The 26,942-nt window shown below is 52.3% G+C and overlaps 1 protein-coding gene across 5 annotated transcripts in view; it reads left to right on the top strand.

Moving 5' to 3' along the window:
* LOXL2 (lysyl oxidase like 2) overlaps positions 1 to 26,942 on the top strand; it is a 70,715-nt gene that overhangs the window by 37,131 nt on the left and 6,642 nt on the right. For all 5 annotated transcript variants that reach the window (XM_059870693.1, XM_059870694.1, XM_059870696.1 and 2 more), the window contains 9 exons: positions 3,842 to 4,061; positions 8,282 to 8,465; positions 12,141 to 12,292; positions 13,330 to 13,497; positions 16,870 to 17,035; positions 18,028 to 18,271; positions 22,864 to 22,979; positions 24,629 to 24,765; positions 26,414 to 26,525. In XM_059870693.1, the coding sequence (XP_059726676.1) occupies positions 3,842 to 4,061; positions 8,282 to 8,465; positions 12,141 to 12,292; positions 13,330 to 13,497; positions 16,870 to 17,035; positions 18,028 to 18,271; positions 22,864 to 22,979; positions 24,629 to 24,765; positions 26,414 to 26,525 (1,499 nt within the window). The remainder of the gene's footprint in view (positions 1 to 3,841; positions 4,062 to 8,281; positions 8,466 to 12,140; positions 12,293 to 13,329; positions 13,498 to 16,869; positions 17,036 to 18,027; positions 18,272 to 22,863; positions 22,980 to 24,628; positions 24,766 to 26,413; positions 26,526 to 26,942) is intronic.

Here is a 26,942-nt window from a genome sequence, read left to right on the forward strand (position 1 = left end):
CCTGGCCACGCTCCGTTTCTTTCATTAGCAAGATCCTGATCTGCTGGAGAGGTCCTGGGCTTGGAACAGCCCAAAGCCAGGCAGGGAAAATCAGGAATAAAGAACCCACTGGAATTCAGGGAGATGAGCATTGCCCTGGACACCAGATTCAGCAGGGTTTGCTTGCACCAGTGCAGCACATTTCCCTCAAACCCATCCCTGAGATTCCCATCCCCTGCAGGAGCAGGAAATAAATCACCTCCAGACAGACAAAGTAGATTTTTCCTGCTTCCAGTTGTGGCCTTTCCAAGAAAAGCATTAACTGCAGCATCTGGAGCCATCTGCCTGAAATAAAAGGTTGCTCAGGAGCTCTCCTGTCTCTGGGACACATGGAAATGGAAAGACTGACAGAAGGTTGTTCAGCAGCAACTCAGCACTGCTGAAAATCCCACTGAACTGAGCTGGAATTGAATATGAAGTGCTCCCAAATCCCAGCCCAGGAGATCCCTGCTGCTGAAGAGCCTCAGTGCCCCCAGACCTCCCTCCCCTTCCTTGTTTTCAGCCTTGCTGGGCTCCAGCACCCACAAATATTTTGGAAAGCACGCTGAACATTATCCCAGGCTGGGAAAAAAACGGGGATGGCATTTTATTGGACGGGAGAGGCTTGTAAAGCTTTGGCAGCTGCAGAGTTTTGTTTGTCAGCAGAGTTAAAAGCTGAATTCTTCCTTGGGCCGCTTCCCTCTGTGTCCTGGGAGGGTGCATCGTGTTCAGCTGGTGTTACTGGGAAAGCTCCCAGCTCTGGGCTGGGAATGCCCTTGGATTTGTGGTCAAGGCACTGGGATGATGACCTGGGCTAGAGGATGCTTGTCCCACACGCTTTGTTTTGGAGAGGGAAAAGCTCATCCTGGAGCTAAACCCCCTCTCCCTGTGAATGTGAAGTCCTTTCTTCTCATCCCTCCCTTTAATTCGAGAATCCCCTTCTCCCTGGAGCAGATCCTTCCCCACTCCTCCTCCACAGCCGGGAGGAAAGCTGGGATCAGGTTTCTGCTGGCCAAGGCTGCCCCTTCCCACATCCCCCCATCCCACTGCCCCCAGCCCTGCCTGCCCAGCTCTGCTCCTGCACAGGGCTGGGAGGAGAAATGGTTTGCAGATGGATCTTGCTCAAAAGAAAACAAGTGAGTTCATGGTTGTCCCGCTGCCAGGGGTTTATTCCTGACTGTAACTCGGCCTCTGGGGCTGACAGCACAATTTATGTTCGGAAATGAAACAAATCTAAAGTTGAGTCCCTGGTCTTGTTCATTCCTCACTGTGGCTTTTATATAGGAGTTGCTGTGACTCCTCCTCCCAGTTCCTGCTCTGGCTGGGAAAGCAGAATTTAATGCATTTTGCTGATGGAGAGAGGAGAAATTTGGGATCGGTGAGGCAGACCTGATGCCTTCTTGAAGTCTTTGTGACTTGACAAAGAAATGGCTCCAGGATCAAAGAGCTACTCCCAGCTGAACCAGAACTGAAGCAGCCTGCTCACCCTGTTACAGACCCAGTCAGAGGAGCTGGGCAGCCCATCACCTCAGTGTTTGCAGTGGGAACCCTCCTGGGTTTTTTTCCCGGGAAAATCCAGGATCTGAAGGGTTTTGGTGGGCCTGGCTTCCCTCCCTCCTCCCTGAGGCTGGAGGCAGCACCGTGATGACTTCAGGAATTTCCCAAGGTTTGAGACCTCTGCTCCCAGCCCCGAGGAGGAGCTCCCCAGCCCCTGCTCAGTGGCACTGGGGTGAATTTTCCTGGAGTTGGTGTGCAATGATTTGTTCTCTGCTCCCCAGGTCGTGGAACATCCTGAGTGCTCCTTAACCAACCCTTCCCACAGAGCTCCACCTGAGCTTCGTTTCAAGCTTTTCTGGGATGAAAATCCCTCTCTCCTCACCAGTAGAAATGGTTTGGATTCCAGCTTGACCTGGAATTGGCCAAACTCTCCCAGCAGGAATGTTCATTCCCACCTCTGACATGAGCAGCATCCCCCTGGGCTCCCACTGATCCCAGCTGGACCCTTTTGTGTTAAAAACAAAACAAAGCAAAGCCCCAAGTTTCTGGCTGTAAAGATCAGCTGAATTCTGCTTTTTTAACACAGATTCAGTCTGGGGACACGAGGTGGGGCTTTATTTCTCCCCAGCCTCCCGAGGGCTGTTAATACCATCCAGATGTTGATGCCTCATGAAATTTCCAGGATGAGGTCATTGTTTGCTATTTTAAGGCATCCCCATCCCTGCTTCCCTAAGTCAGGCTGGTTCTTGTCTGCTCTGGAGTTCTTGGAGCTCTCTGGACCTGCCTGTGAAGGATGAAAATGCTCCTTCAGGTCCTCCCTTCTGTCCTGAGCATGGCTGGGAAGTGGCTGCTTTGTACTGCATCCTCCCTGGGTTTGTTTTATAAATTTTAACTCTATTCCTGTTTTTCCATCCCCTTCTCCTCGATTCAGGGAGTCCCTGACAGCTGTGCTGTGCCAGAGGTGGGTTCAGAGAGCCACTGTTCCCCACAGGACAGGCAGGGTCCTGCTGCTGTTCCCTGGGATGGATCTCAGCCCTGCTTCATCCTTTTCCAGCATCATGGGATGCAGCTGCAGCCTGGCTGGATCCATCCCCAGCCTCAGCCCAGGGAGATCAGGTTCCAGGAAGGATTAGTGAGAGGCTGGGAGCCAGGAGAGCCTGGAGAAATGCTGAGCTGGGCAGCAGAGCTCAGTGAGCACAGGGGAGAAAAGTGTCCCCTCAAAGATCCGTGACCCTGCAAAATCTCAGTCCCAAATGGAAACCCTGGGAAAGCCTGGACCGGCTCAGTGGAGTCCCCAGAGCCCCCTCAGAAGGGCTCTTTGCCCCTCTCCAGCTGCTCCCCAGGCTCTCTCTGCTGCAGCAAAGCAGAACTGCTGCTTTTTCTCCCCAGATTCCACCCACCTTGCTGTGCCATGTCTCACAGCTAATCCCTGGATCCCAGCTCTGCGTGGCAGAGATTCCTGGAAGGAGGAGCAGCACCGGGATCACACAGAGCCACGTGGAGATCCCAGCAGGGCGTGGGCTCCCCTGAGCCTTCCCTGCTTTTCACTCCTTTTTGAGGCTGACCTGACCCACATTTCCATTCCTCTCCTCTCCAGCAGCCTCCCGTTCGGATGGAGCTGGATCCCTTCCCTTCCCAGTTTATCACACGTGCCCCTTCCTCCTCGGGAGTGCCTGGAGCAGCTCCAGGAAGTTTGGGAGTGAGAAGCAGGAGCTGCTGCCAAAGCTGCTCTGCTGTGAACAAGTCAGCAGGGGAATTGCTCGTGCTCTCGGAAATTGCTCTCAGGTTGTTAACACAGACTCGCAGAGGCTTTGGATTTTTCCCAATCCCAGCTGAGAGCTGCTGGGCAGCAAAAGGGGAGGGTTTTTCTGGGGGCTCTCCAGCCCAGTTATCTGCACAAATCCTCTTGGTCCATTTGGAATTCCTGATAAATAATACATGAAAAGTGGAATAAAAAGATCTGACATTTGCAGTGAGAAATGCTCAGCTGAGTGGCAGCTCCAGTTCCTCTCATCTGATCCCTGTCCCTGCCTTGGATGGGATCTGCACTCCTGGGAATGTGTCATTTGCTGGAGCCGCACCTTTGATTCCTCCTCAGACTTTTTAGTTCTTGCAGGGATTTATTTCCTTTGAACTGGTTGGACTTGAGGATCCTGGAGCTCTTTTCCAAGCTGAATGATTCCAAGTTTTTAAGTGACACCTCAACAGAGGCACGGTGTGGATGAGCAGATCAGCCTCCAAATAATCCTGTCCAATCCTCACTTCATCCTAGGGCATTTCTCCATTTGTTTACAGATCTCTAACTTTTCTCCTTCACTCCCTCCAGGATGTTTGCCAGCAGAAGGAAGCAGCACTACTGGCCTTACTCCATGGAGTGCAGCGGGAGCGAGGCTCACATTTCCAGCTGCAAACTGGGGACCCACCTGGCGGGCGCGGGGCAGAACGGCAGCTGTGCCAGCGGGATGCCCGCCGTGGTCAGCTGCGTGCCCGGCCGCGCCTTCGCCCCCAGCAGCCACAGCGGCTTCCGCAAGGCCTTCAGGCAGGAGGTGAGCAGCGAGCGGCCCCAGCAGTCCCAAAATGGGCTGGGAAAACCTTAAAAACCGTCCTGTCCCACCCCCAGCCGTGGGCAGGAGGCTTTCTGCTGGGCTGGTTCCAGCCTGGACTTGGGCAGGGATGAGGCGGCCACGGCTTCCCTGGGAATTCCATCCCAGGACCTCGCCGCTGCTCCAGGGAGGAATTCCTTCCCAAAATTTCATCTATCCCTTCCCCCTGGCAGTGGGAAGCCATTCCCTGTGTCCTGTCCCTCCAGGCCTTCCTGCCCAGCAGATTCCCAGAGTTCAGGGCTGTTCCTGCAGCATCCGCTGAGAGATGTGAAAACAGAATTATGGGATGGTTTGGGTTGGAAGGGACCTCAAAGTCCATCCCATTCCACCCCTGCCATGGGCAGGGACACCTTCACTATCCCAGGTTGCTCCAAGCCCTGTCCAGCCTGGCCTGGGACACTTCCAGGGATGGGGCAGCCAGAGCTTCTCTGGGAATTCCATCCAGCCCCTCACCACCCTCTCGGGAGGAAATTCCTTCCCAATATCCCCCCCAGCTGCCAATGGCAGCAGGAAATCCCTGGGGGTGTAACCTTCACCACCAACCCCCACAATGTCCTCTCTGCAATTCCCACTTTCCTGCGCCCCCAGCTGAACTCCCACCCTCCCAAATTCCCGGTTCTTCCCTCCATCTCCCACCTCCAGAGGGTGGGAGAGCAGCTCCCGGGGCAGCTGGCAAAGCTGGGAGAGAGGAAATCCCTGGGTCACGTTCCTGCCGGAGCTGCTCTGAGCCAGCTGAACTCATGCCCAGCTGTGCTGTTCCACAGGCTCTGGAATTCTGCTGGAATCACCCTGTGGAAATCAGCTGGCATTGAGGAAATGCCCTGGGGGGAGACTGGGAAAACACAGGGAGCTTGGAGAGCTGGATTTGTTTAGTCTAGTGAGGAGGGGAGCGCTGAGCAGGGCGTAAAAATCCCAGGAGATGCAAAAATGTTGGAAAACAAGGCTGGGATTGGTGGTTCCCAGTGTCAGGGGCTGGGAGAGGACAGCTCAACAAGCAGCCAGCTCGGGCTAGGTGGGTGCTAGGGGAAGTTCCCCTGCTGCAGCCTTGGGATGGAGCGGGAATCTCGGAGGTTTCTCACCGGAGAATTTTGTGGGTGTGTGAAATCGCGAACATTTGGATTTTTGCGGCTGTTCCTGGGTGGTTTTTAGGGAGATCTCAGGGCTCTTCCCAGCTGCCAACAATGGGAATAGTTATTGGTGGGAATAATGCAATCCCTGCTGGATCCCAGGCTTTCCCTGCAGCAGAGCTTGCAGCATTTGGGCCTGGGAGGTGAAAGGTTTTGTAAATCGTTGTTGATCTCCCGAGCAGCACGCGCTGCCAAGGAACTCCTTAAGCTTTGTTTGGGCTTTGCATGTCCTTGGTGTGACCCCAGCCCGGAGGAAAAGCTCCAGGCACCATCCCAGGCGGAAAAGCAAAGGATTTTTGGTGTTCCCAATCCCAAAGCTTTGCTCTCAGCACCTCAAGCAGCAGGAATTGGCAGCTCCCTGCTTGGCACTGGAGAGAGCAGTGGGTGATTAACAGTTAATAACTAATTATATTAACAGTTAATAACTAAATATTATATTAACAGCTAATAACTAAATATTATAAACCCAGAAATGAGAGGAACTGGAGCTGCCACTCAGCTGGGCATTTCTGACTGCAAATGTCAGATTTTTTAAATTCCACTTTTCATTTATTATTTTATTTTTTCATTCTTATTTATTATATATTGTTTATATATTATTACTATTGGTCAGAACTGAGCACTCAGGCAGGTTTTACAGGGCTTGAGCTCAGCGTTGGTCCTGGATTAAGCCAGGGCTGGAGGTGTGAAAGGCAAATAAATCTCCTTAGGGCAGCCAGGGGTGAGAGCTGGGCACTGGTGGGCTCAGGGCCATTCTCAACCCTCCTGCAAGGCTCCCAGGGAATACAAGAAATGGGGTTTTTTTCCATTTTTTTCCAGGATGGAAAAAGGTTCCTAAATCCAAGCACCTGCAGAGAACTGGGATGGGGATTTTTATTCTCTGCCCCCACGTGAGCCGTGAGAAGCAAATCCATGCTCACCAAAATCTTTGCAGATAAAAATCCCCTTTCATCCAGCACTTTCAGGAATTCTGTGATGGATTTTCTAAGGTGCCTCAGGTGATTCTATGATAATTTTTAGGCCCAGATGTCCATAAATAACCCCTGCAGAGGATGGAAGTGACCCCACTGTTGCCTTTTTCCCAAGCTGGAAAGGAAACTCGAGACAATTTTAGTGAGGGGAAGCATAAAGAGGATCTTTATTTGAAGGTTCAGGAGCAGTTATGGAAAGATATCCACAAAACACCCCCAGGATGAGTACACATCTACAGGGGTGCATATTTATAAATAGCACATATTTACAGGGTTTAGGGAATTAGCATGATTGATAAAAGGCACTCATTAAAAGTGCAGTTTCCCCCCTTCTCTGGGGCCTTCCCTTCAGCTCTGGCTGTGATTTATCCATGAAATTGCTCCTCAAAGAGTTGTTCCTGGTTCCCAGGAAAAACCAAGGTAGGACTGGGGCCCTGCTCCTCCCAGGGCTGGGAGCTCTGGGATTTGTTCTGGGCCATGGAGAAGGACTGGGAAAAAACCTGCTAATACAATAGCTGGAGAGCTCCAAAAATGTGTGAAGAATACACAGAACATATCAAAGAAAAAAAAGGTGTGAAAAACGAGGTTTACTTTCTTAGTAAAATTTTAAAAGTTTAATAAAAAGACAGGAGGAGGCAGAAATAAAGGGTTAAAAACTGTTGGATGTTTGGTATTTAGTTAAGGGTATTGTGTTAGCTTTGGAGATAATTTTTAAATATTTAAAAATTATATTATAAAGTATAATATAATTTTATATTGTATATTCATGGAGTTGTTCGATATTCATAGACTTGTTGGATATTCATAGACTTTTAAGTATATTCATCGATTTTTATGTATATTCATAGATTTTTATGTATATTCATATTTTTCTATTAACTAGTTTACATATTCTAGGGGCTGCTTTGCATGGCCCCTCCTTGGGTTTGGTTTTTAGAGCGTTTTTGTTTCTTGGCTGTGGGTTTGGTTTGGTTTTTTTTTAATTCCTTTAGTTTGGGCTTTGGTCTGTGTTTTCTTTGCTGCTGATGGGTGGTAGGTCAATAGCAGGGTGTCCATTCAATGTTCACTGGTGAAATCTTGGCAAAACAGTTCACCCCTAACTATGTCAGCTACTGCTGCTGTCGTGTCCAAGTTTTTGTCAATTCCCAGAACTCACAGAATTCCCAGCTTGGGAGAGACCTCAAAGATCACCCAGTCCAACCCAGCGCCAACACCTCAGCTCACCCCTGGCACCCAGTGCCACATCCAGGCTTTATCCTGGATTTATCCCCAAGTCTGGTACTTGGGGATAAATTAATTATTTAATTAATTAAATAAGTAATTAACCTAAATTATTTTTCATTTTAACCCAATCACTCGAAGTCCCCGCTGTGGACTTTTCTGTCCAGTTACAAAATACCACCCAAACCCATGAAGAGGAAGGTGAAGAAGGTGAAGAACAACCTGCCTCAGCCCTAGATCCTCCATCCTGCTCCACATTTATTACTGTACTCTAAAACCCCAAACTCTTGTTTTATTTGCTCCACATTTATTACTGTACTCTAAAACCCCAAACTCTTGTTTTATTTGCTCCACATTTATTACTGTACTCTAAAACCCCAAACTCTTGTTTTCCACCCTGTGATATCACACACTTCTAACTAACTCCCCACCTGTAATCTCAGTGTTATTAATTAATTTTGGAAGCCTTCTCCACAGCCTCAGGTCAAATGCACTGCTCTCTTGTGGGTCCTTTCAGCACAGAAAGTTTAAAATTCTCAGTATCCAGGGTTCCAACATCATAGGTTGGATATCAGGAAAAAGTTTTTTATGGAAAGAGTGATAAAGTTCTGGAATGTTCTGCCCAGGGTGGTGGAGTCCCCATCCCTGGGTGTGTTTAACGAAGCCTGGATGTGGCACTGGGTGCCCGGGGGTGGTTGAGGGGTTGGGGCTGGGCTGGACTGGATGACCTTGGAGGTCTCTTCCAGCCCAGAGATTCTGGGAATTCTGGGAATTCTGGGAATTCTGCATTTATAGCAAAGGCAAAAGCCAAAGGGCATCACCACTCTGTGTCTGTGTCCTGCAGCAGCCCCTGGTGAGGCTGAAAGGAGGAGCCAACACGGGGGAAGGGCGCGTGGAGGTGCTGAAGAACGGCGAGTGGGGCACGGTGTGCGACGACAACTGGAACCTGGTGTCGGCCAGCGTGGTGTGCCGGGAGCTGGGCTTCGGCAGCGCCAGGGAGGCCATCACGGGAGCCAGGCTGGGCCAAGGTGAGCTGCACATGGCGCCGGGGGGCCCTGGGCTCGGGAGGGTTCATCCCCAAACTCCTGACACCCAGTTCATCCCCAAACACCAAATTCATCCCCAAACTCCTGACACCCAGTTCATCCCCAAACACCCAATTCATCCCCAAACTCCTGACACCCAATTCATCCCCAAACACCCAATTCATCCCCAAGCTCCTGACACCCGGTTCATCCCCAAACTCCTGACACCCAATTCATCCCCAAACACCCAATTCATCCCCAAACACCAAATTCATCCCCAAACTCCTGACACCCAATTCATCCCCAAACTCCTGACACCCAATTCATCCCCAAGCTCCTGACACCCAATTCATCCCCAAACACCAAATTCATCCCAAACACCAAATTCATCCCAAACACCCAATTCATCCCCAAACACCAAATTCATCCCAAACACCAAATTCATCCCAAACACCAAATTGATCCCCACACACCAAATTCATCTCCACACACCAAATTCATCTCCACACACCAAATTCATCTCCCAAACTCCAAATTCATCCCCAAACACCAAATTCATCCCCAAACTCCAAATTCATCCCAAACACCAAATTCATCCCAAACACCAAATTCATCCCCAAACACCAATTGATCCCCAAACACCAAATTCATCCCAAACACCAGAGGTTTATGTCCAAAAAGGAGACAGAGGAGTCCTGGTACTTCATTCAAACAAAGGGAGAGGCCAGGGGTTCTCTCAGATTTTTGGAGGATGCAGGCTCCTTTTAATCCCAATTTCTCTCTCTCATTTCCCACTGGCTGAGGTACTGGAGAGGTTCAGACTTCCCAAATCCCCTAATCCAGACCCCCCTTTGTCTTTTCCTTGTATCCATCAGAGGAATTCCCATGGAATTTATGGTTCCTCCCATTGTTTCTTTCATCTCTCAGTATCCAGTTTGATTTGGCAGCAGACCCACAGCTTGTTGGCAAAGACAAATCCCTCATTCCTTTCTGGTGCCCTGAATTAAGGAATGTCCCAACCTCAGGAACATCCCATAATTCAGGGCAGGGCAGATTTTCATTGGGATGTTCAATTTGAGGACCAGGAATTTCTTCCCTAACCTTAAAAAGTCTCTTGGGGCCAGACTGGAATTCTGGGACTAAAAAAGATTCCCTGAAAAAAGCCTGGGGATGATGAGTTTGACCTTTTGCTCAGGCAGCTGCTCCCGAGGAGAAGGTCAAGCTCAGCATCCCAGTAATTAATTCTTAACAACTCATCCTTGTTCCAGTAATTAATTCCTAATTATCTCATCTGCTGCTCTGAAATTCCCGTTGAGCTCTCCAGACCCACACCATGATGTAATGCATTACTAGAAGGTTCCTGGCAAGAAAGGAGTCCTGGAGTCAGACTTCAAAGGCTCCAGTTTAAGAGCAGGACAGTAATTTAGCTCGTTATAAATAGAAGGGCATTTGGACAGCTCACAGCCAGGTCTGGGTTTGGATTTCCTGCCTTTGGGAGTTGGTTTAAATCCCAAAAGTGGCCAAAGGTGAACTGAAACCACCTGGTGATTCCCACACCCTGTTCCCTGGGTGGAAATCAAAAAAAAAAAAAACTACCAAAAAACACCAAACCCTTGTTTTGAGAATAAAAAATTAAAAATTTAAACCAAACCCATGTTGTGAAAATAACCAAAGAAAAATCAAAAATACCCAGAAGACACCATGACCTTGAGGGAATAACCAAAAAAATAAAGACACCAAACCCTTGGGAGAATAACGTAAAAAAAATTACACCAAGCCCTTGTTGTGAGAATAATCACAAAAAAAAAATACAAAGACACCAAATCCTTGTTGTGAGAGTAACAAAAATATTACACCAAATCTTTGTTGTGAGAATAAAGGAATGGGGGGAAAATTGAGAATAAAGAAATGGGGGAAATTTGGGAATAAAGGAATGGGGGAAATTTGAGAATAAAAGAATAGGGAAAAATTGAGAATAAAGGAATGGGGGGGGGAAATTGAGAATAAAGGAATAGGGGAAATTTGAGAATAAAGGAATGGGGGGGGAAATTTGAGAATAAAGGAATAGGGGAAATTTGAGAATAAAGGAATGGGGGAAATTTGAGAATAAAGGAATGGGGGAAATTTGAGAATAAAGGAATAGGGAAAAATTGAGAATAAAGGAATAGGGAAAAATTGAGAATAAAGAAATGGGGGAAAATTTGAGAATAAAGGAATAGGGGAAATTTGAGAATAAAGGAATGGGGAAAAATTGAGACTAAAGGAATGGGGAAAATTCCTTCAGCTTAGAGAAAGGGAGAGAAGGAAAAAACACGTGGGTGTCCTGAGTCTGGTAAGTTTTAAAACTTGACCAAATCCACTGGATTTGCCAGAAACCCTCTTTGTGGTGGGCTGGAATTTGCTGGTGTGTTTAAGGGGATGCAGGAAAGAGCTTCATCATCCTGGGGCTGCCACGTGAGGGAGGAGAGCGTGGAAGGCGCTGTCCCACAGCCTGGAATCTCCCTCTGCCCTCCCACACGCTTCCCTTTCCATTTTCTGCTTCTTTCCCTTCTGCTCATCCCTCGGTGCTCCCTGTCAGGAACATCCCTTGGGATGGGTGATGTCCCTCCAGCAGCCAGAGGGTTGGAAAAGGGGATTTTTCTGGCTCTGGATGCACAGGGAGCTCGGAGAGCAGCCCTGCCAGGGTTCTCTGGCTCAGAGAGGCCCTGCCCTTGTCCTTTGTCATCCTTTGTCATCCTTGTCATCCCCCTGGAATGGCTCTGCCAGGCTGGGAATGTTGGCCTGGCTCCCTCCTGCATTCCTGGAGCTTCTCCCTCCAGTTCTGGTCAAGGCTTTCCTCCCCCTCAGCCCTTTGGTGGCTGCAGAATGGCCGGGAAGTGCTGCCAGCTCCAGGTGGGAACCACAAACAGGATTTTCATGAGAGAGAGGCAAAAAAAGGACAAGATTCCCATTGCCAGGAATGTCTCCCACCCTGCCCAGCTGGGGTGTGAGGGATGGACACAGGGCTGGCCAAGCTGCCCAACCCCATCAATAAACTGTGGGTGAAATTAAACCCAGCACATTCCCATCTCTGCCTTGTTCTTTCTAGCCAGTTTTGGGAGCAGGAGCTGAGTTTTGCAGGAGGATCGTTCCCTTCCGTGCTTGTCTGATGGAAATTCCAATTTGCTCCTGCTGCTCATCCTGGGAAGACCCAAATTATTCCTTTTCTCTGCCAGCACCTCTGCAGTTGCTCTCTGCTGTTTCCCTCGACCTGCCCCAGATTTCTTTTCCTGACTCATCCACGGATGTTTTATTTTTCACTCCTCCTCATGGATGTTTCATTCCCAGCCAACGTGTCAATGTCCCAGCTCCGTGTCAGGAATGTCAGGCCTTGGCTGGAAGCAGATTCCAGCACAAAGACCCAGCCAAAAGGTCACAACTTGTGAATCCCTGTAAATTCTGAAACAGTGGAAACTTGGTTTTTCCTGGGATTCTTGCATGCTTGAGTGGCAGAGAATACTGGAAACATTTCAACAGTGAAATTATAACAATAATTTCACAGATTTTTGGTTCATTTTTGCAAAAAATCAGCAGATTTTTTCCCAAGTTTTGAATGCTGGAGGTCACTGTGGCGTTCACAACCTGCTGGGGTGTTCCCTCACCACACAAAAGGACTTTTTTCCCTTTTTTGTCCCCAAGGAATGGGTCCCATCCACCTGAACGAGATCGACTGCACGGGCTTTGAGAAGTCGGTCACGGACTGCAAGTTCAACACCGAGTCCCAGGGCTGCAACCACGAGGAAGATGCTGCTGTGAGGTGCAATGTGCCAGCCATGGGCTTCCAGAACCAGGTGAGCAGCTGGGGGATCCAGGTGGGAGGGAATTTTGGGCGGGAATTTTGGGCGGGAATCATTTCACGCAGACCGTGAGTATTTAATTCTGGTTTTCCCTAAAAAAGGAGGGGAAATGAGGATGAGTGTCCCATTTTTTGTGGGTTTTGAGCTCTTCTGGACTCGTCTCAGAGTCCTGACAATGAGGAAGGCCAGGTTGGAAGAGGCTTGAAGCAGCCTGGGATGGTGGAAGGTCCCTGCCCATGGCAGGAGGTGGCACTGGATGATTTTTAACCCAATTTTCAACCTTTTCCAACGCAACCATTCCATGATTCTGTGCTAACTGCATGAACCAGACACAGATTCCTCTGAGTGCTCCTTCCAAAGGTCTGAAGGAGCAGGGAAGGGAAGCTTTCCCAGGGAATCCCTGCAGCTGGTCCAGCCCACTGAACGGCTGGGCTTGGCTGGACCATCCCCTGCCAAAGTGGGAGAAGAGCTGAACTCCCTGAGCTCAGCCCAGAGGAGACTCCCAGTGCTGCTCCATCCCTGGATGGTTTCCCAGTGCCTTCCCCTTGGGGAGCCCCTCCTGATCCCACACAAAGGTGGAACGTGGTGCTGCACAGCCAGAGTGCCCTGAGCCATTTTCCCTATGAAATATCTGGGGATGTTTTCATCTCCTCCCGACTCCTCATCCGCCCCGTGGATTTCCATTCACAGCCAAGGTGTCAAAGTCCCAGCTCTGTGTCAGGAATGTCAGGCCTTGGCTGGAAGCAGATTCCAGCACAAAGACCCAGCCAGAAGGTCACAATCTGTGAATCCCTACAGTTTGCCAGTCCCCACAGCTCTCCTTTGTGCCAGCCAGAATGGGAGGGAAATCCCTCACCAGGCTTTCTCCAGCTCTGTGCTAAAGGGGAGGATTTCTGCTGTGCAGCAGCCAGGTCACTTCCACCGGGGGACATCCATGATTCCCAGATTGTGGGGGAACAAAACCTTCTTCCCCACCTGCTGCCCTTCCCCTCGGAGGTTTGCAGTGCATTCAGGGGTTCTGTGTCCTGCAGCTTCGCCTGAGCGGGGGCCGCAACCCCTACGAGGGCCGGGTGGAGGTGCTGGCCGAGCGCAACGGCACCCTGAGGTGGGGCACGGTCTGCAGCCACAACTGGGGCACCGTGGAGGCCATGGTGGTGTGCCGGCAGCTGGGGCTGGGCTTCGCCAGCCACGCCTTCCAGGTGAGCCCTGCCCCACCCCTGACCCTGACCCTAAACTCAACCCTGACCCTAACCCCAACCCTAACCCTAACCCTAACCCCAACCCTAACCCTAACCCTAACCCAGCCCTGCCTGGGACTCACATCTAGATGGGTGGGTTGAGGGTGCTGGAGGAGGAGGAGGAGGAGGAGGAAGGGTCATTCCAAAAGGAGCTTCAAGAGTTATTGGAATATTTACCAATATTGCAGACGGGACATGCCTTGGCTTGTCTGGCCTTGGTGCTGAACCAAACAGCAGCACTGTGGTGTTTCACCCACAGACACTTTTGGCCATGGCTGGGTGGTGTTTCACCCCAGGGACACTTTTGGCCATGGCTGGGTGGTGTTTCACCCCACAGACACTTTTGGCCATGGCTGGGTGGTGTTTCACCCCACAGACACTTTTGGCCATGGCTGTGTGGTGTTTCACCCACGGACACTTTTGGCCATGGCTGGGTGGTGTTTCACCCACAGACACTTTTGGCCATGGCTGGGTGGTGTTTCATCCCACAGACACTTTTGGCCATGGCTGGGTGGTGTTTCACCCACAGACACTTTTGGCCATGGCTGTGTGGTGTTTCACCCCACAGACACTTTGGGCTGGCTGGGGGCTGCAGCTGGGCACGTGGGGACAAGTCCAGGCGTGCAGGAGCTCTGGTGGGGCTGGGATGGAGCTTCCTCCCGTGCAGGGGCCGCTCCTCAGGTTTCCCTCTGTGGAGAAGCTTTAGGGCCATGGGGAAGGAGAGGAGTCGGTTCTGATGGAGGGTTTGGATCCAGAGCTTTGTTCTGGCCCACAGCCTCTGAACCCAGCCCCAGCTCCACCAGAACTCCTGACCCCGTGGGTGCTGCTCCTTTTAACCCCGGGGAGAGGGCAGGGAAGGGGCAGGGAGCCACCAGCCAGGTACAGGAGGGGAGGTCTCAAGGGACAAAGGACACCTGGATGGCCCAGTGCCCTCAGGGGTAGAGGGCATCCTTTGAATCTGCCTTGAATCTGTCTACTCCATGCCCTTCTGGAATGCCAGGACTGACAGACAGTGCTGGGAGGGGTCAGGGTGGGGAAGGAGAGGTGACTGACACCCCTGGGGGGGAATTATCAGGGAGGGATCCAAAGTTCTGGGGTAAACCCTGAAATCACAATGCAACAAGGAGTGGAGCTGGAAAGACCTTGAGAGTAAAATCTCCTTGTACAACACCGGGGAGGTGGGGATTGGGAGAAGAAGGAGCTGTGGAGAATAAAAGATGAGGGAACTTCATCAGTAACTGGAATGATGGAATAAGGGGCAATGGCTTCCTACTGCCAGAGGGCAGGGTTGGATGGAATACTGGGAATAAATTCTGCCCTGGGGCTGTGCTGAGGTCCTGGGATGGAATTCCCAGAGGAGCTGTGGCTGGCCCATTCCTGGAAGTGTGCAAGGCCAGCTTGGAGAAACCTGGGATAGTGGAAAGTGTCCCTGCCTGGGTGGGACTGGATGAGTTTTAAGACTTTTAAGGATTTGGTGATAATCATTCTGCTTCCCTGAGTTCTCTGTTGTTTTCTCACAGCTCAGGTTTCCTGACATTCACCAATCCCTCCTTGGGCTGGTGGCTGCATGCAGGTTCTTGTCCCTCCCTGAAATGTCAGGTTCAAACTGGGGTCAGGTCTCCTGAGAAAATGGGATTTTGCTCCTGGAGTTGCTCTGGTGCAGCCCTGGATGCAGCTCCATGAATTGTTGGCATTCCCTGCTCCTCTCCTGCCCCAAACCCTCCCTGCTTCTGCATGGCCAGGAACGACACCTCAGTCCTGCCCCACCCTGGGAGTGTCCAAGGCCAGGCTGGACAGGGCTTGGAGCGAGCTGGGCTGGTGGAAAGTGTCCCTGCCCATGGGATGAGCCATCCAAACCATTCCATGACCTCTGCCACCCTGGGCTCATGGACAGATCCCAGCCATTCTCCATGGCCAGGGAGGGATCTGCGGGTCCTCAGGGGATGCTCAGGGCTTGGACTTCCAGTAGGAAGGAGGCTGGAGCTGCCCACGTGCTGCTGGAGCCATTCCCTGCTCCAACTGCTTCCTCCAGCTGATTTCCCCCCATCCAGCCCCAGGAGCTGAGGATCTCCCCATCCCTGAGCGTGGCCTTTCCGACTGCCTGGCTCTGTTGACACAGCCCTGGGAGTCCAGCGAGGAAAAGGCATTTTTTCCCTGAGCTGAGGCTGCTGGAATTTGGAACAGAAAAGGCTCTTATGCTGCCCCAGCTCCAGGAGCATAAAGCCCCAGTGTGCAGAACAGGGCAGCCCTGTGTGCTCCCAGCCTTCCCAAACAGCCGGGGGCAACGGGAGCCGGGCACACCGGGGCTTTCTCTTCCTGGAAACTGCTCCCAGCTCGGGCACGGACAGATCTCAGAGGGGTTTTTTTAGATTCCTTCTCCCCTCCCCTTCCCCCAGGTTTTGGGGTTTGGGAGTTGATGTTGTGTCATTCCCATGAGTTTGGTAAAACGGGGGGATGAGGAGAGGAACTTTCATCAGGAACTGGAATGATGGGACAAGGGGGAATGGCTTCCCACTGCCAGAGGGCAGAGTTAGATGGGATATTGGGAATGAATTCCCCACTGCCAGAGGGCAGAGTTTGATGGGATATTGGGAATGAATTCCCCACTGCCAGAGGAGAGAGTTAGATGGGATATTGGGAATGAATTCCCCACTGCCAGAGGGCAGAGTTAGATGGGATATTGGGAATGAATGCCCCACTGCCAGAGGACAGAGTTAGATGGGATATTGGGAATGAATTCCCCACTGCCAGAGGGCAGAGTTAGATGGGATATTGGGAATGAATGCCCCACTGCCAGAGGACAGAGTTAGATGGGATATTGGGAATGAATTCCCCACTGCCAGAGGGCAGAGTTAGATGGGATATTGGGAATGAATTCCCCACTGCCAGAGGGCAGAGTTAGATGGGATATTGGGAATGAATTCCCCACTGCCAGAGGAGACAGTTAGATGGGATATTGGGAATTAATTCTTCCCTGGAACAGTGGTGACATCCTGGGATGAAATTCCCGGAGAAGCTGTGGCTGCCTCTGGATCCCTGGAAGTGCCCAGAGCCAGGTTTAAACAACCTGGGACAGTGAGAGGTGTCCCTCTCCATGGCATGGGGTGGGACTGGATGGGATTCAAGGTTTTTAAGAATTTGGTGACAAAACTTCAGCTTCCCTGAGTCCCCTGTTCCAGCACCCTTTGGCAAGATCCTCCTGGACCATGGGGGGTCTTGCCCTGATCTTCCCTGGTCGGAGAATCCGCGCTTCGGGCAGGTAAATATTCCCCTAAGAGCCACCAAACCCCAAGGAATGTGCGAAATGCCTTTTCCTGCCTTTTTTTTTCCCAGGAAACGTGGTACTGGCACGGGGACGTCAGCGCCGACGACGTGGTGATGAGCGGGGTCAAGTGCTCGGGGACAGAGATGTCCCTGTCCCACTGCCGGCACGACGGGGCCCACGTGTCCTGCCCCAGGGGAGGGGGACGCTTCGGGGCCGGCGTGTCCTGCTCGGAGAGTGAGTGACCTGGGATTTATCCCACCTGGGCCAGGGGGTGTGCAGGAGGAACGGGGTGACCTGGGCACGCCAGAACAGCGCCGAGCTTTAACTGCCAGAGAGGTTCTGGCTGCGGCTGCCCCATCCCTGGGAGCGTCCGAGGGCAGCTCGGAGTGAGCTGGGATTGTGGAAGGTGTCCCTGCCCATGGTGGGGTGGGATCCATGGGATCCATGGGATGGGATGGGATCCATCGGATGGGATGGGATGGGATGGGATGGGATGGGATGGGATGGGATGGGATGGGATGGGATGGGATGGGATGGGATGGGATGGGATGGGATCCGTGGGATGGGATGGGATCCATGGGATGGGATGGGATAGGATGGGATCCATGGGATGGGATCCATGGGATGGGATCCATGGGATGGGATGGGATGGGATGGGATGGGATGGGATGGGATGGGATGGGATGGGATGGGATGGGATCCATGGGATGGTATGGGATGGGACAAGACTGCACGGGACAGCACAGCACGGCACGGCATGGCGTGGGATTTAAGGTCAAGTACTCCCACATGGTCAATGGCTCCCCCCAGGATCTTCCTACCCAAACTCAAGAGTAGGATTAATTTGGATATTCAGGAGAAATTGTTCTTTTTGAGAGTGGTGAGGGAACTTCATCAGGAACTGGAATGATGGGATAAGGGGGAATGGCTTCCTACTGCCAGAGGGCAGGGTTGGATGGAATACTGGGAATAAATTCTGCCCAGGGGCTGTGGTGAGGTCCTGGGATGGAATTCCCAGAGGAGCAGTGGCTGGCCCATTCCTGGAAGTGTCCAAGGCCAGCTTGGAGAAACCTGGGATAGTGGAAGGTGTCCCAGCCCATGGGCAGGGGGTGGAATGGGATGGGATTTAAGGGGAGGGACCCGGATTCTGAGGTAAACCTTGAGATCACGCCGCAACACTTTGGGGGTGATTTCATTCCCTTTAAACCGCCCACTGCTCCCTGCAGCCGCCCCTGACCTGGTGCTGAACGCGGAGCTGGTGGAGCAGACGGCCTACCTGGAGGACAGGCCCATGTTCCTGCTGCAGTGCGCCCTGGAGGAGAACTGCCTGGCCAGCTCGGCCCACAACACCTCGCTGAGCTCGGGCTACCGGCGCCTGCTGCGCTTCAGCTCCCAGATCCACAACAACGGCCAGTCCGACTTCCGGCCCAAGAACGGCCGCCACGCCTGGGTGTGGCACGACTGCCACCGGTGGGTGCCACCCCCAGGGCTCCCTGCCACCCCCAGCCCCTCCTGCTGCCCCGGGCAACTCTTGTCCCACTCTTGTCCCAGATTTGTCCCGGCTTTGTCCCTGTTTAGTCCCTGCTTTGTCCCAGTTTTTTCCCATTTTGTCCAAGTTTTGTCCCGATTTTGTCCCTGCTTTGTCCCAGTTTTTTCCCGGTTTAGTCCCAATTTTGTCCTGGTATTGTTCCAGCTTTGTCCTGGTTTTGTCCCAGATTTGTCCCGGTTTTGCCCCGGTTTTGACCTGATTTTGTCCTGGTTTTTTCCCAGCTTTGTCCTGGTTTTGTCCCTGCTTTGTCCCAGTTTTGCCCCAGTTTTGTCCTGGTTTTGTTCAGGCTTTATCCCAGTTTTATCCTAGTTTTATCCCAGTTTTGTCCCAGTTTTGTCCCAGTTTTGTCCTGGTTTTATCCTGGTTTTGTCCCAGCTTTGTCCCAGTTTTGTCCTGGTTTTATCCTGGTTTTATCCCAGTTTTGTCCCAGTTTTCTACCTGTTTTGTCCTGATTTTATCCCAGTTTTATCCTGGTTTTATCCCAGTTTTCTACCAATTTTGCCCCAGCTTGTCCCGGTTTTGTCCTGGTTTGCCCCTCAGTTTGGGGTTGTACACAGCATTCCCTGGATTTTGGGAATTTCTTCCATCAGTTTTTAAGCAGTTCGGGGTCAGGCGCTGTCTGTGCCTCGCTCTGAGCTGAGCTTTGCAGCCAGGCCCTGCTGGGGCTCAGGGCAGGCTCCAGGGCTGGGCTGGGCATTCCCAAAGCTGGGATGGGCATTCCCAAAGCTGGGCTGGGCATTCCCAAAGCTGGGATAGACATTCCCAAAGCTGGGCTGGGCATTCCCAAAGCTGGGCTGGGCATTCCCAAAGCTGGGATAGACATTCCCAAAGCTGGGATTGGCATTCCCAAAGCTGGGCTGGGCATTCCCAAAGCTGGGCTGGGCATTCCCAGGTGCCACTTGTGGGGTTTTTGTAGGAATTCAGGCCACGCCTCAGTCTGTGCCCGTGGGTGAAATGTGGGGAATTGTCTGGGTCCTAAACCAGCCCCTGGCACTGGGGAGGAGGGAAAGGAGAGGAATTCTGTCTGCCTGGGCTGTGTGAAATGGAAAATGGGCTTTGGAGGGACACTGTGGGGCATGGGGCAAGGGGTGGCTGGGGGGAGTGAGAGATGGAGCAGCTCTGCTGGGAGGAAAGGCTGAGGGAACTGGGAATGCTCCCCTGGAGAAGGGAGGGATCCAGGAGAGCTCAGAGCTCCTGAAGGGCTCCAGGAGAGCTGGAGAGGGACTGGGGACAAGGATGGAGGGACAGGACACAGGGAATGGCTTCAAACTGGGAAAGGGGAGATTGGGGTGGGATATTGGGAAGGAATGAGGGTGGGGAGGGGCTGGGATGGAATTCCCAGAGGAGCTGTGGCTGCCCCTGGATCTCTAAGTGCCCAAGGCCAGGCTGGAGCCCCCTGGGGCAGAGGGAGGTGTCCCTGCCATGGCAGGGGTGGCTCTGGGTGGGATTTCAGGTCCCTTCCCACCCAAACCATCCCTGATTTTCTGACACCTGGGAGCTGAGTTTGCACAGACAGGACATGGGAACTCTTCACCCACCACAGACTACCTGAGCAGTTTCTCACCTGGAAAAGGAACCAAAAATGCTGGAATTCTGCATTTTTTATGCATCTCAACCCCACTGAAACTGTCAGCAGCAGGGTGGGGGTTTTGCTCTTATTTTTTTACCAAATTCATCCCATAAATGCCCTGTTTTTCAAGGAATTAAGACAGTTTTGGGGAAATTGAGGGGGAAAAGGGAGCTGGAGGCCATCCAGGTGCTTTGCTGTGAAATGTGGACTGGTACAAGGTGGATTTTTCCCTAATTTGAGGTAAAAAGCGGTGAAATAATTCCATGCACAGCTCCTGTGCTACTTAAAAAACTGGGGAAACACCAGAGTGGTAAATTTTAAATCTTAGTGTTCCTCATAATCTTCCCAAAGAGCTGAGATGTGCAGGTAGCCCTGAAAAAGGGGGAACTTGGAGCAACTTTGGAGGCAGTGGGAGGGAGGTGGGAGGGGAAAGGGTGAGCAAGAGGCCAGGAGCCATCTGTGCTCCCAACTGGAACCAGTTTAGATGGACAGGGATGAACTCAATCCCTCTTCAGCCTTTCCAGTCTGTGAGCAGCAGAGTGTAAACAGCCCAGGAGTGACTCAGGCATAGCTCAGAGTCTGAGTCAGGCTCGAGGAGCTCAAACTCGCCTCAAATTCATTGATTTGAGCCAAATCTGCCTCAAATCAACAGCCCGGCCTTGGCCTTGGGCCTGGGCTTTGCCTCCTGCCCTGGGAGCTCCTGTTTGGATGTGGGAGCAGAATAAAAACGGGAAAGACCCCAAGCAGGGAGTGAAAGATGATTTCATTTCTCCTTCTGGCAGATGGCAATTTCTGGATTGTTGGTTTTTTAGTGAGGGGAAATGCAGGAAGAATTCCCTCCGGTTCCCCCTTTGCTCGTGCCCCAGCTGTAAATCCGTGAGCAGTGGTGCTGACTGGAAGTGTTTCAGCCTTGATTGTTTTTACAGCTGCAAAGGAGTGGATTTGTGCCCGGTTTTCTTCTCTTTTTTTCTTTTTTTTTTCTTTTTTAATTCTTTAGCAACTGGTTCTGAATTGGGCCCTGCCTGTGCCTCGCTCTGAGCTGAGCTTTGCAGCTGGGCCCAGCTGGGTCTCAGGGCAGGCTCCAGGGCTGGGATGGGCATTCCCAAAGCTGGGATGGGCATTCCCAAAGCTGGGCTGGGCATTCCCAAAGCTGGGATGGGCATTCCCAAAGCTGGGACAGACATTCCCAAAGCTGGGATGGGCATTCCCAAAGCTGGGATAGGCATTCCCAAAGCTGGGATGGGCATTCCCAAAGCTGGGACAGACATTCCCAAAGCTGGGATGGGCATTCCTAAATCTGGGACAGACATTCCCAAAGCTGGGCTGGGCATTCCCAAAGCTGGGATGGGCATTCCTAAATCTGGGATAGGCATTCCTAAATCTGGGATAGACATTCCCAAAGCTGGGATAGGCATTCCCAAAACTGGGATATCCATTCCCAAAGCTGGGATGGGCATTCCTAAATCTGGGACAGACATTCCCAAAGCTGGGATGGGCATTCCCAAAGCTGGGACAGACATTCCCAAAGCTGGGATGGGCATTCCTAAATCTGGGACAGACATTCCCAAAGCTGGGCTGGGCATTCCCAAAGCTGGGCTGGGCATTCCCAAAGCTGGGATGGGCATTCCTAAATCTGGGACAGACATTCCCAAAGCTGGGCTGGGCATTCCCAAAGCTGGGACAGACATTCCCAAAGCTGGGATGGGCATTCCTAAATCTGGGATAGGCATTCCCAAAACTGGGATATCCATTCCCAAAGCTGGGATGGGCATTCCCACAGCTGGGACAGACATTCCCAAAGCTGGGACAGACATTCCCAAAGTTGGGGTGGCACCGAGTGTCTCAGTCCCCCTCCAGGTGTCTCCCTGTTCCCTCCTGCCTGGATTTGCTCCCGATTCCGAGGCTGGGCTCACATCCCAGGTGCTGCACCAGCATCACCCTCACTGCTGCGCCCAGCCCTGACCACGTGCAGCCCAGCTGGGCTAAAGCTCAGCTTAAGTCTCTGCTGAGCCAGCAGTGGGGCTTAAAAACCCAACGCCCCCTGAGTCCAAGGTCACCCAAGCCCTGCTGGGGTCTGGCTTTGCTAATCAGGGTCTAACACGGACTCGGGGCTCTCTCCTGGGTTTTGCTGTGCCCAGCAGTGCTGGAACGTTCCCAGGCCGGGCTGACAAAGCCCAGTTTAAAACCAGGAAGTGATTCCCGGGTGAAAGAAGCTGCTCCAGCTGCTGGTTTTTGCTGATGAATTCACATTCTGCTGCTTAAAAAGTTCATCAGGAAAAGCAGCCAGGTCTGGGCACAGCCAGCTCTGTGTGGAATATTCCTGGGAAATTATGGGGCTGCTCCAAGGGAGGATTTTTTGGGGTGGATTTTTGCCCTTCCTGCCACTATAGAACATTGGGATCCCACAAAAGTTGGAGCAAGGGACTTAAAAACTGTCCCAGGCCAGGTCGGACAGGGCTTGGAGCAACCTGGGATAGGGGGAGGTGTCTGCCATGGACAGGGATGGAGCAAAATGATCCTTAAATCCCTCCCCACCCAGCCAGGCTGGGATTCCATGTAGATACATCCCAGGAGGAGATGGAGCCACACGGGATCATCCCCAGGGAATATTTCCTGGGAATTTTCCTCCCCAATAAACCAGTCTGGGATTCCATGTAAATAAACCCAGGAACCAGCAGGAGGGGTGATGGAGCCACACAGGATGATCCCCAGGGAATATTTCCTGGGAATTTTCCTCCCCACCCAGCCAGGCTGGGATTCCATGTAAACACATCCCAGGAGGGGATGGAGTCACACAGGATGATCCCCAGGGAATATTTCCTGGCTGGAGCTGTCCCACTCCTGCAGCTCCACTTGGCCCTTCAGCCCAGGTAGTTTAGGGCAGTTAATTCCAGGGGTAAATTAATGATCCCTGAGGATAATTGTCCCTGCGTGTCCCCACAGGCACTACCACAGCATGGAGGTGTTCACCCACTACGACCTCCTGAACCTCAACGGCACCAAGGTGGCCGAGGGACACAAGGCCAGCTTCTGCCTGGAGGACACCGAGTGCGAGGCAGGTCTGTGCCAGGGCCCTGTCCCGGGAATCTCGTCCTCTTCCCAAGGAGGTGACGGCCCCTGAGGGATGAACGGGGCCTGGCAGGGGCCAGGAACCAGTCATGGATGGATGATGGATGGAGGGATGGATGGATGGATGGATGGATGGATGGATGGATGGATGGATGGATGGATGGATGGATGGATGGATGAGGGATGGATGGATGGAGGGATGGATGGATGGATGGATGGATGGATGGATGAGGGATGGATGGATGGAGGGATGGATGGATGGATGAGGGATGGATGGATGGAGGGATGGATGGATGGATGGGGGATGGATGGATGGATGGATGATGGATGGATGATGGATGGAGGGATGATGGATGGATGCAGGGATGGATGGATGGATGGATGATGGATGGATGGATGGATGGATGGATGATGGATGGATGGATGATGGATGGATGGAGGGAGGGATGGATGGATGGATGGATGGATGGATGGATGGAGGGAGGGATGGATGGATGGATGATGGATGGATGGATGGATGGATGGATGGATGGATGGATGGATGGATGATGGATGGATGGAGGGATGGATGGATGATGGATGGATGGAGGGATGGAGGGATGGATGGGTGGATGGATGATGGATGGATGGATGGATGGATGGATGAGGGATGGATGGATGGAGGGATGGATGGATGGATGAGGGATGGATGGATGGAGGGATGGATGGAGGGATGGATGGATGGAGGGATGGATGGAGGGATGGATGATGGATAGATGGATGGATGGATGGATGATGGATGGAGGGATGATGGATGGATGCAGGGATGGATGGATGGATGGATGGATGGATGGATGATGGATGGATGGATGATGGATGGATGACAGATGGATGGAGGGATGGATGGATGGATGGATGGATAGAGGGAGGGATGGATGGATGGATGGATGGATGGATGGAGGGAGGGATGGATGGATGGATGATGGATGGATGGATGGATGGATGGATGGAGGGATGGATGGATGATGGATGGATGGAGGGATGGATGGATGATGGATGGATGGAGGGATGGAGGGATGGATGGGTGGATGGATGATGGATGGATGGATGGATGGATGGAGGGATGGATGGATGATGGATGGATGGAGGGATGGATGGATGATGGATGGATGGAGGGATGGAGGGATGGATGGGTGGATGGATGATGGATGGATGGATGGATGGATGGAGGGATGGATGGATGATGGATGGATGGAGGGATGGATGGATGATGGATGGATGGAGGGATGGAGGGATGGATGGGTGGATGGATGGATGGGGGATGATGGATGGATGGAGGAATGGATCGATGGATCACTGGAAGGATGATGGAATCGATCAGTGGGGTGGATGGGAACCCCCATTTCCCCCATTTTCTTTTGCACCCTCAGCTCCCTCCATCCCAGCTCTGAGCTGCTCCAGAACCCCAAATTTTGCATTTTCTGCTCCCTACCAATGAGGAATTCCCAGAGAAGCTGCTGGCGTTGGAAGGTGGCAGCTCCTGAAATCTCACCCAAAACACCCCCCCTGGAGTTCACCACTGTCCATGGGGAACAACCAGGAATTTTCTGGGAATTCTGCTGCAGATTTAACACTTTTTGCCTTAATTCTGCTCCTTTAGATGTGCAGAAGCAGTACGAGTGTGCCAATTTTGGGGAGCAGGGGATCACAGTCGGCTGCTGGGACGTTTACCGGCACGACATCGACTGCCAGTGGATCGACATCACCGACGTGCCCCCTGGGGATTACCTCTTCCAGGTGGGACAGACAGATTTGGGACCCCCCCACTGCTTTTATCGCACCAATCAGATCCAGGATTGACCAAATTTGTTCATTTGACACACCCATCTTCTGTTTATGAAGGGATTCTGTTCCCAGGTGCCTTAAAGATAAAGGATGATCCACCAGGACAATCAACAAGGGGAAAATCAGGGCTGTGAGAACAGTTTGGAGATTAAAAATCTTTAAAAAATCCACGTCCAGCTAAGCCTGGATAGGCCCAGCCCAACTGCTGTTGTCGCAGCCCCAGAGCACAGCACCCCTCTTTGGAGCTGGGTCTAAGCAACATTCCCTGAATTTGGGGTTCCCAGGTGCAGGAATTTGGACCAGGCCCATGGGGAAATTGTCTGGGTCCAAAACCAGCCCCTGGCACTGGGGAGGAGGGAAAGGAGAGGAATTCTGTCTGCCTGGGCTGTGTGAAATGGAAAATGGGCTTTGGAGGGACATTGTGGGGCACGGGCCAAGGGGTGGCTGGGGGAGTGAGAGATGGAGCAGCTCTGCTGGGAGGAAAGGCTGAGGGAACTGGGAATGCTCCCCTGGAGAAGGGAGGGATCCAGGAGAGCTCAGAGCCCCTTCCAGGGCCTGAAGGGCTCCAGGAGAGCTGGAGAGGGACTGGGGACAAGGATGGAGGGACAGGACACAGGGAGTGGCTTCAAACTGGGAAAGGGGAGATTGGGGTGGGATATTGGGAAGGAATGAGGGTGGGGAGGGGCTGGGATGGAATTCCCAGGGAGCTGTGGCTGCCCCTGGATCCTGGCAGTGCCCAAGGCCAGGCTGGAGCCCCCTGGGGCAGAGGGAGGTGTCCCTGCCATGGCAGGGGTGGCTCTGGGTGGGATTTCAGGTCCCTTCCAGCCCAAACCATTCCAGGATTGATTTTATTTCCCCATCCCTCTGTGGGTGCTGCAGGAACAGCCCTGGGCTCTGGGAATGGGCTGGGCCTGGAGGGACAGGGAATGGCTCCCACAGCCCGAGGGCAGGGATGGATGGGAGATGGGGAAGGAATTCCTGGCTGGGATGGAATTCCCAGGGAGCTGGGGCTGACCCTGGATCCTGGCAGTGCCCAAGGCCAGGCTGGAGCCCCTGGGACAGAGGGAGGTGTCCCTGCCATGGCAGGGGTGGCTCTGGGTGGGATTTCAGGTCCCTTCCCACCCAAACCATTCCAGGATTGATTTTATTTCCCCATCCCTCTGTGGGTGCTGCAGGAACAGCCCTGGGCTCTGGGAATGGGCTGGGCCTGGAGGGACAGGGAATGGCTCCCACAGCCCGAGGGCAGGGATGGATGGGAGATGGGGAAGGAATTCCTGGCTGGGATGGAATTCCCAGGGAGCTGGGGCTGACCCTGGATCCTGGCAGTGCCCAAGGCCAGGCTGGAGCCCCTGGGGCAGTGGAGGTGTCCCTGCCATGGCAGGGGTGGCTCTGGGTGGGATTTCAGGTCCTTCCACCCCAACCATCCCAGATTCCCTGACTGAGCCTTTATTCCCTGACCTGCCTTTATTCCACTCTTTCCTTTCCCTTTACGAAACAAATCCAATTTTCATTTTTTTGCTAAAAAAAAGCTTTAAAAACCAACTGATTCTGCCAACCCCCCGTTCCAACCACTCCACCCCTGTCCCTCCACCCCTCCCAGGTGGTGATCAACCCCAACTACGAGGTGGCAGAGTCGGATTATTCCAACAACGTCATGAAATGCCGGAGCCGCTACGACGGGCAGCGCATCTGGATGTACAACTGCCACATAGGTGAGGGCTGCATCCCCCTGGAATCTCCAAGGATTCCTCTCAGACCAGGAATTCACTGTTTTCCCCCTCCTTGAAAAGCTCTGGTGCAATCCCAGAGTCCTGGGAAATTCCTTCTTTCCCCAAATGAAATGATTTTGCCAAGCTGGGATCTCATTGGGTCACGAAGCTTCTCTTGGGAAACAAACAAAGCAGTGGGAAAGAGAATTCCTGCTGTGCCAGGCAGGAACTGAAAAGTCCCTGGAAAGTCAGGGAAATCTCTGTTTTCTTGGAAGAATTTAAAATATTATCATTTGCTATTTTTCTTTTCGGTCGTGGAAATATCAAAGCCAAACTAATTTAAATTTGGCTGATTCCATTGTCAAAACCATGGAAAATGGAATTTCCTTGGGCTGCTTTTACCACAGAAAATGAATTTAC

Source organism: Haemorhous mexicanus, chromosome 30, assembly GCF_027477595.1.
Source record: "Haemorhous mexicanus isolate bHaeMex1 chromosome 30, bHaeMex1.pri, whole genome shotgun sequence".
NCBI classification, from domain to species: domain Eukaryota; kingdom Metazoa; phylum Chordata; class Aves; order Passeriformes; family Fringillidae; genus Haemorhous; species Haemorhous mexicanus.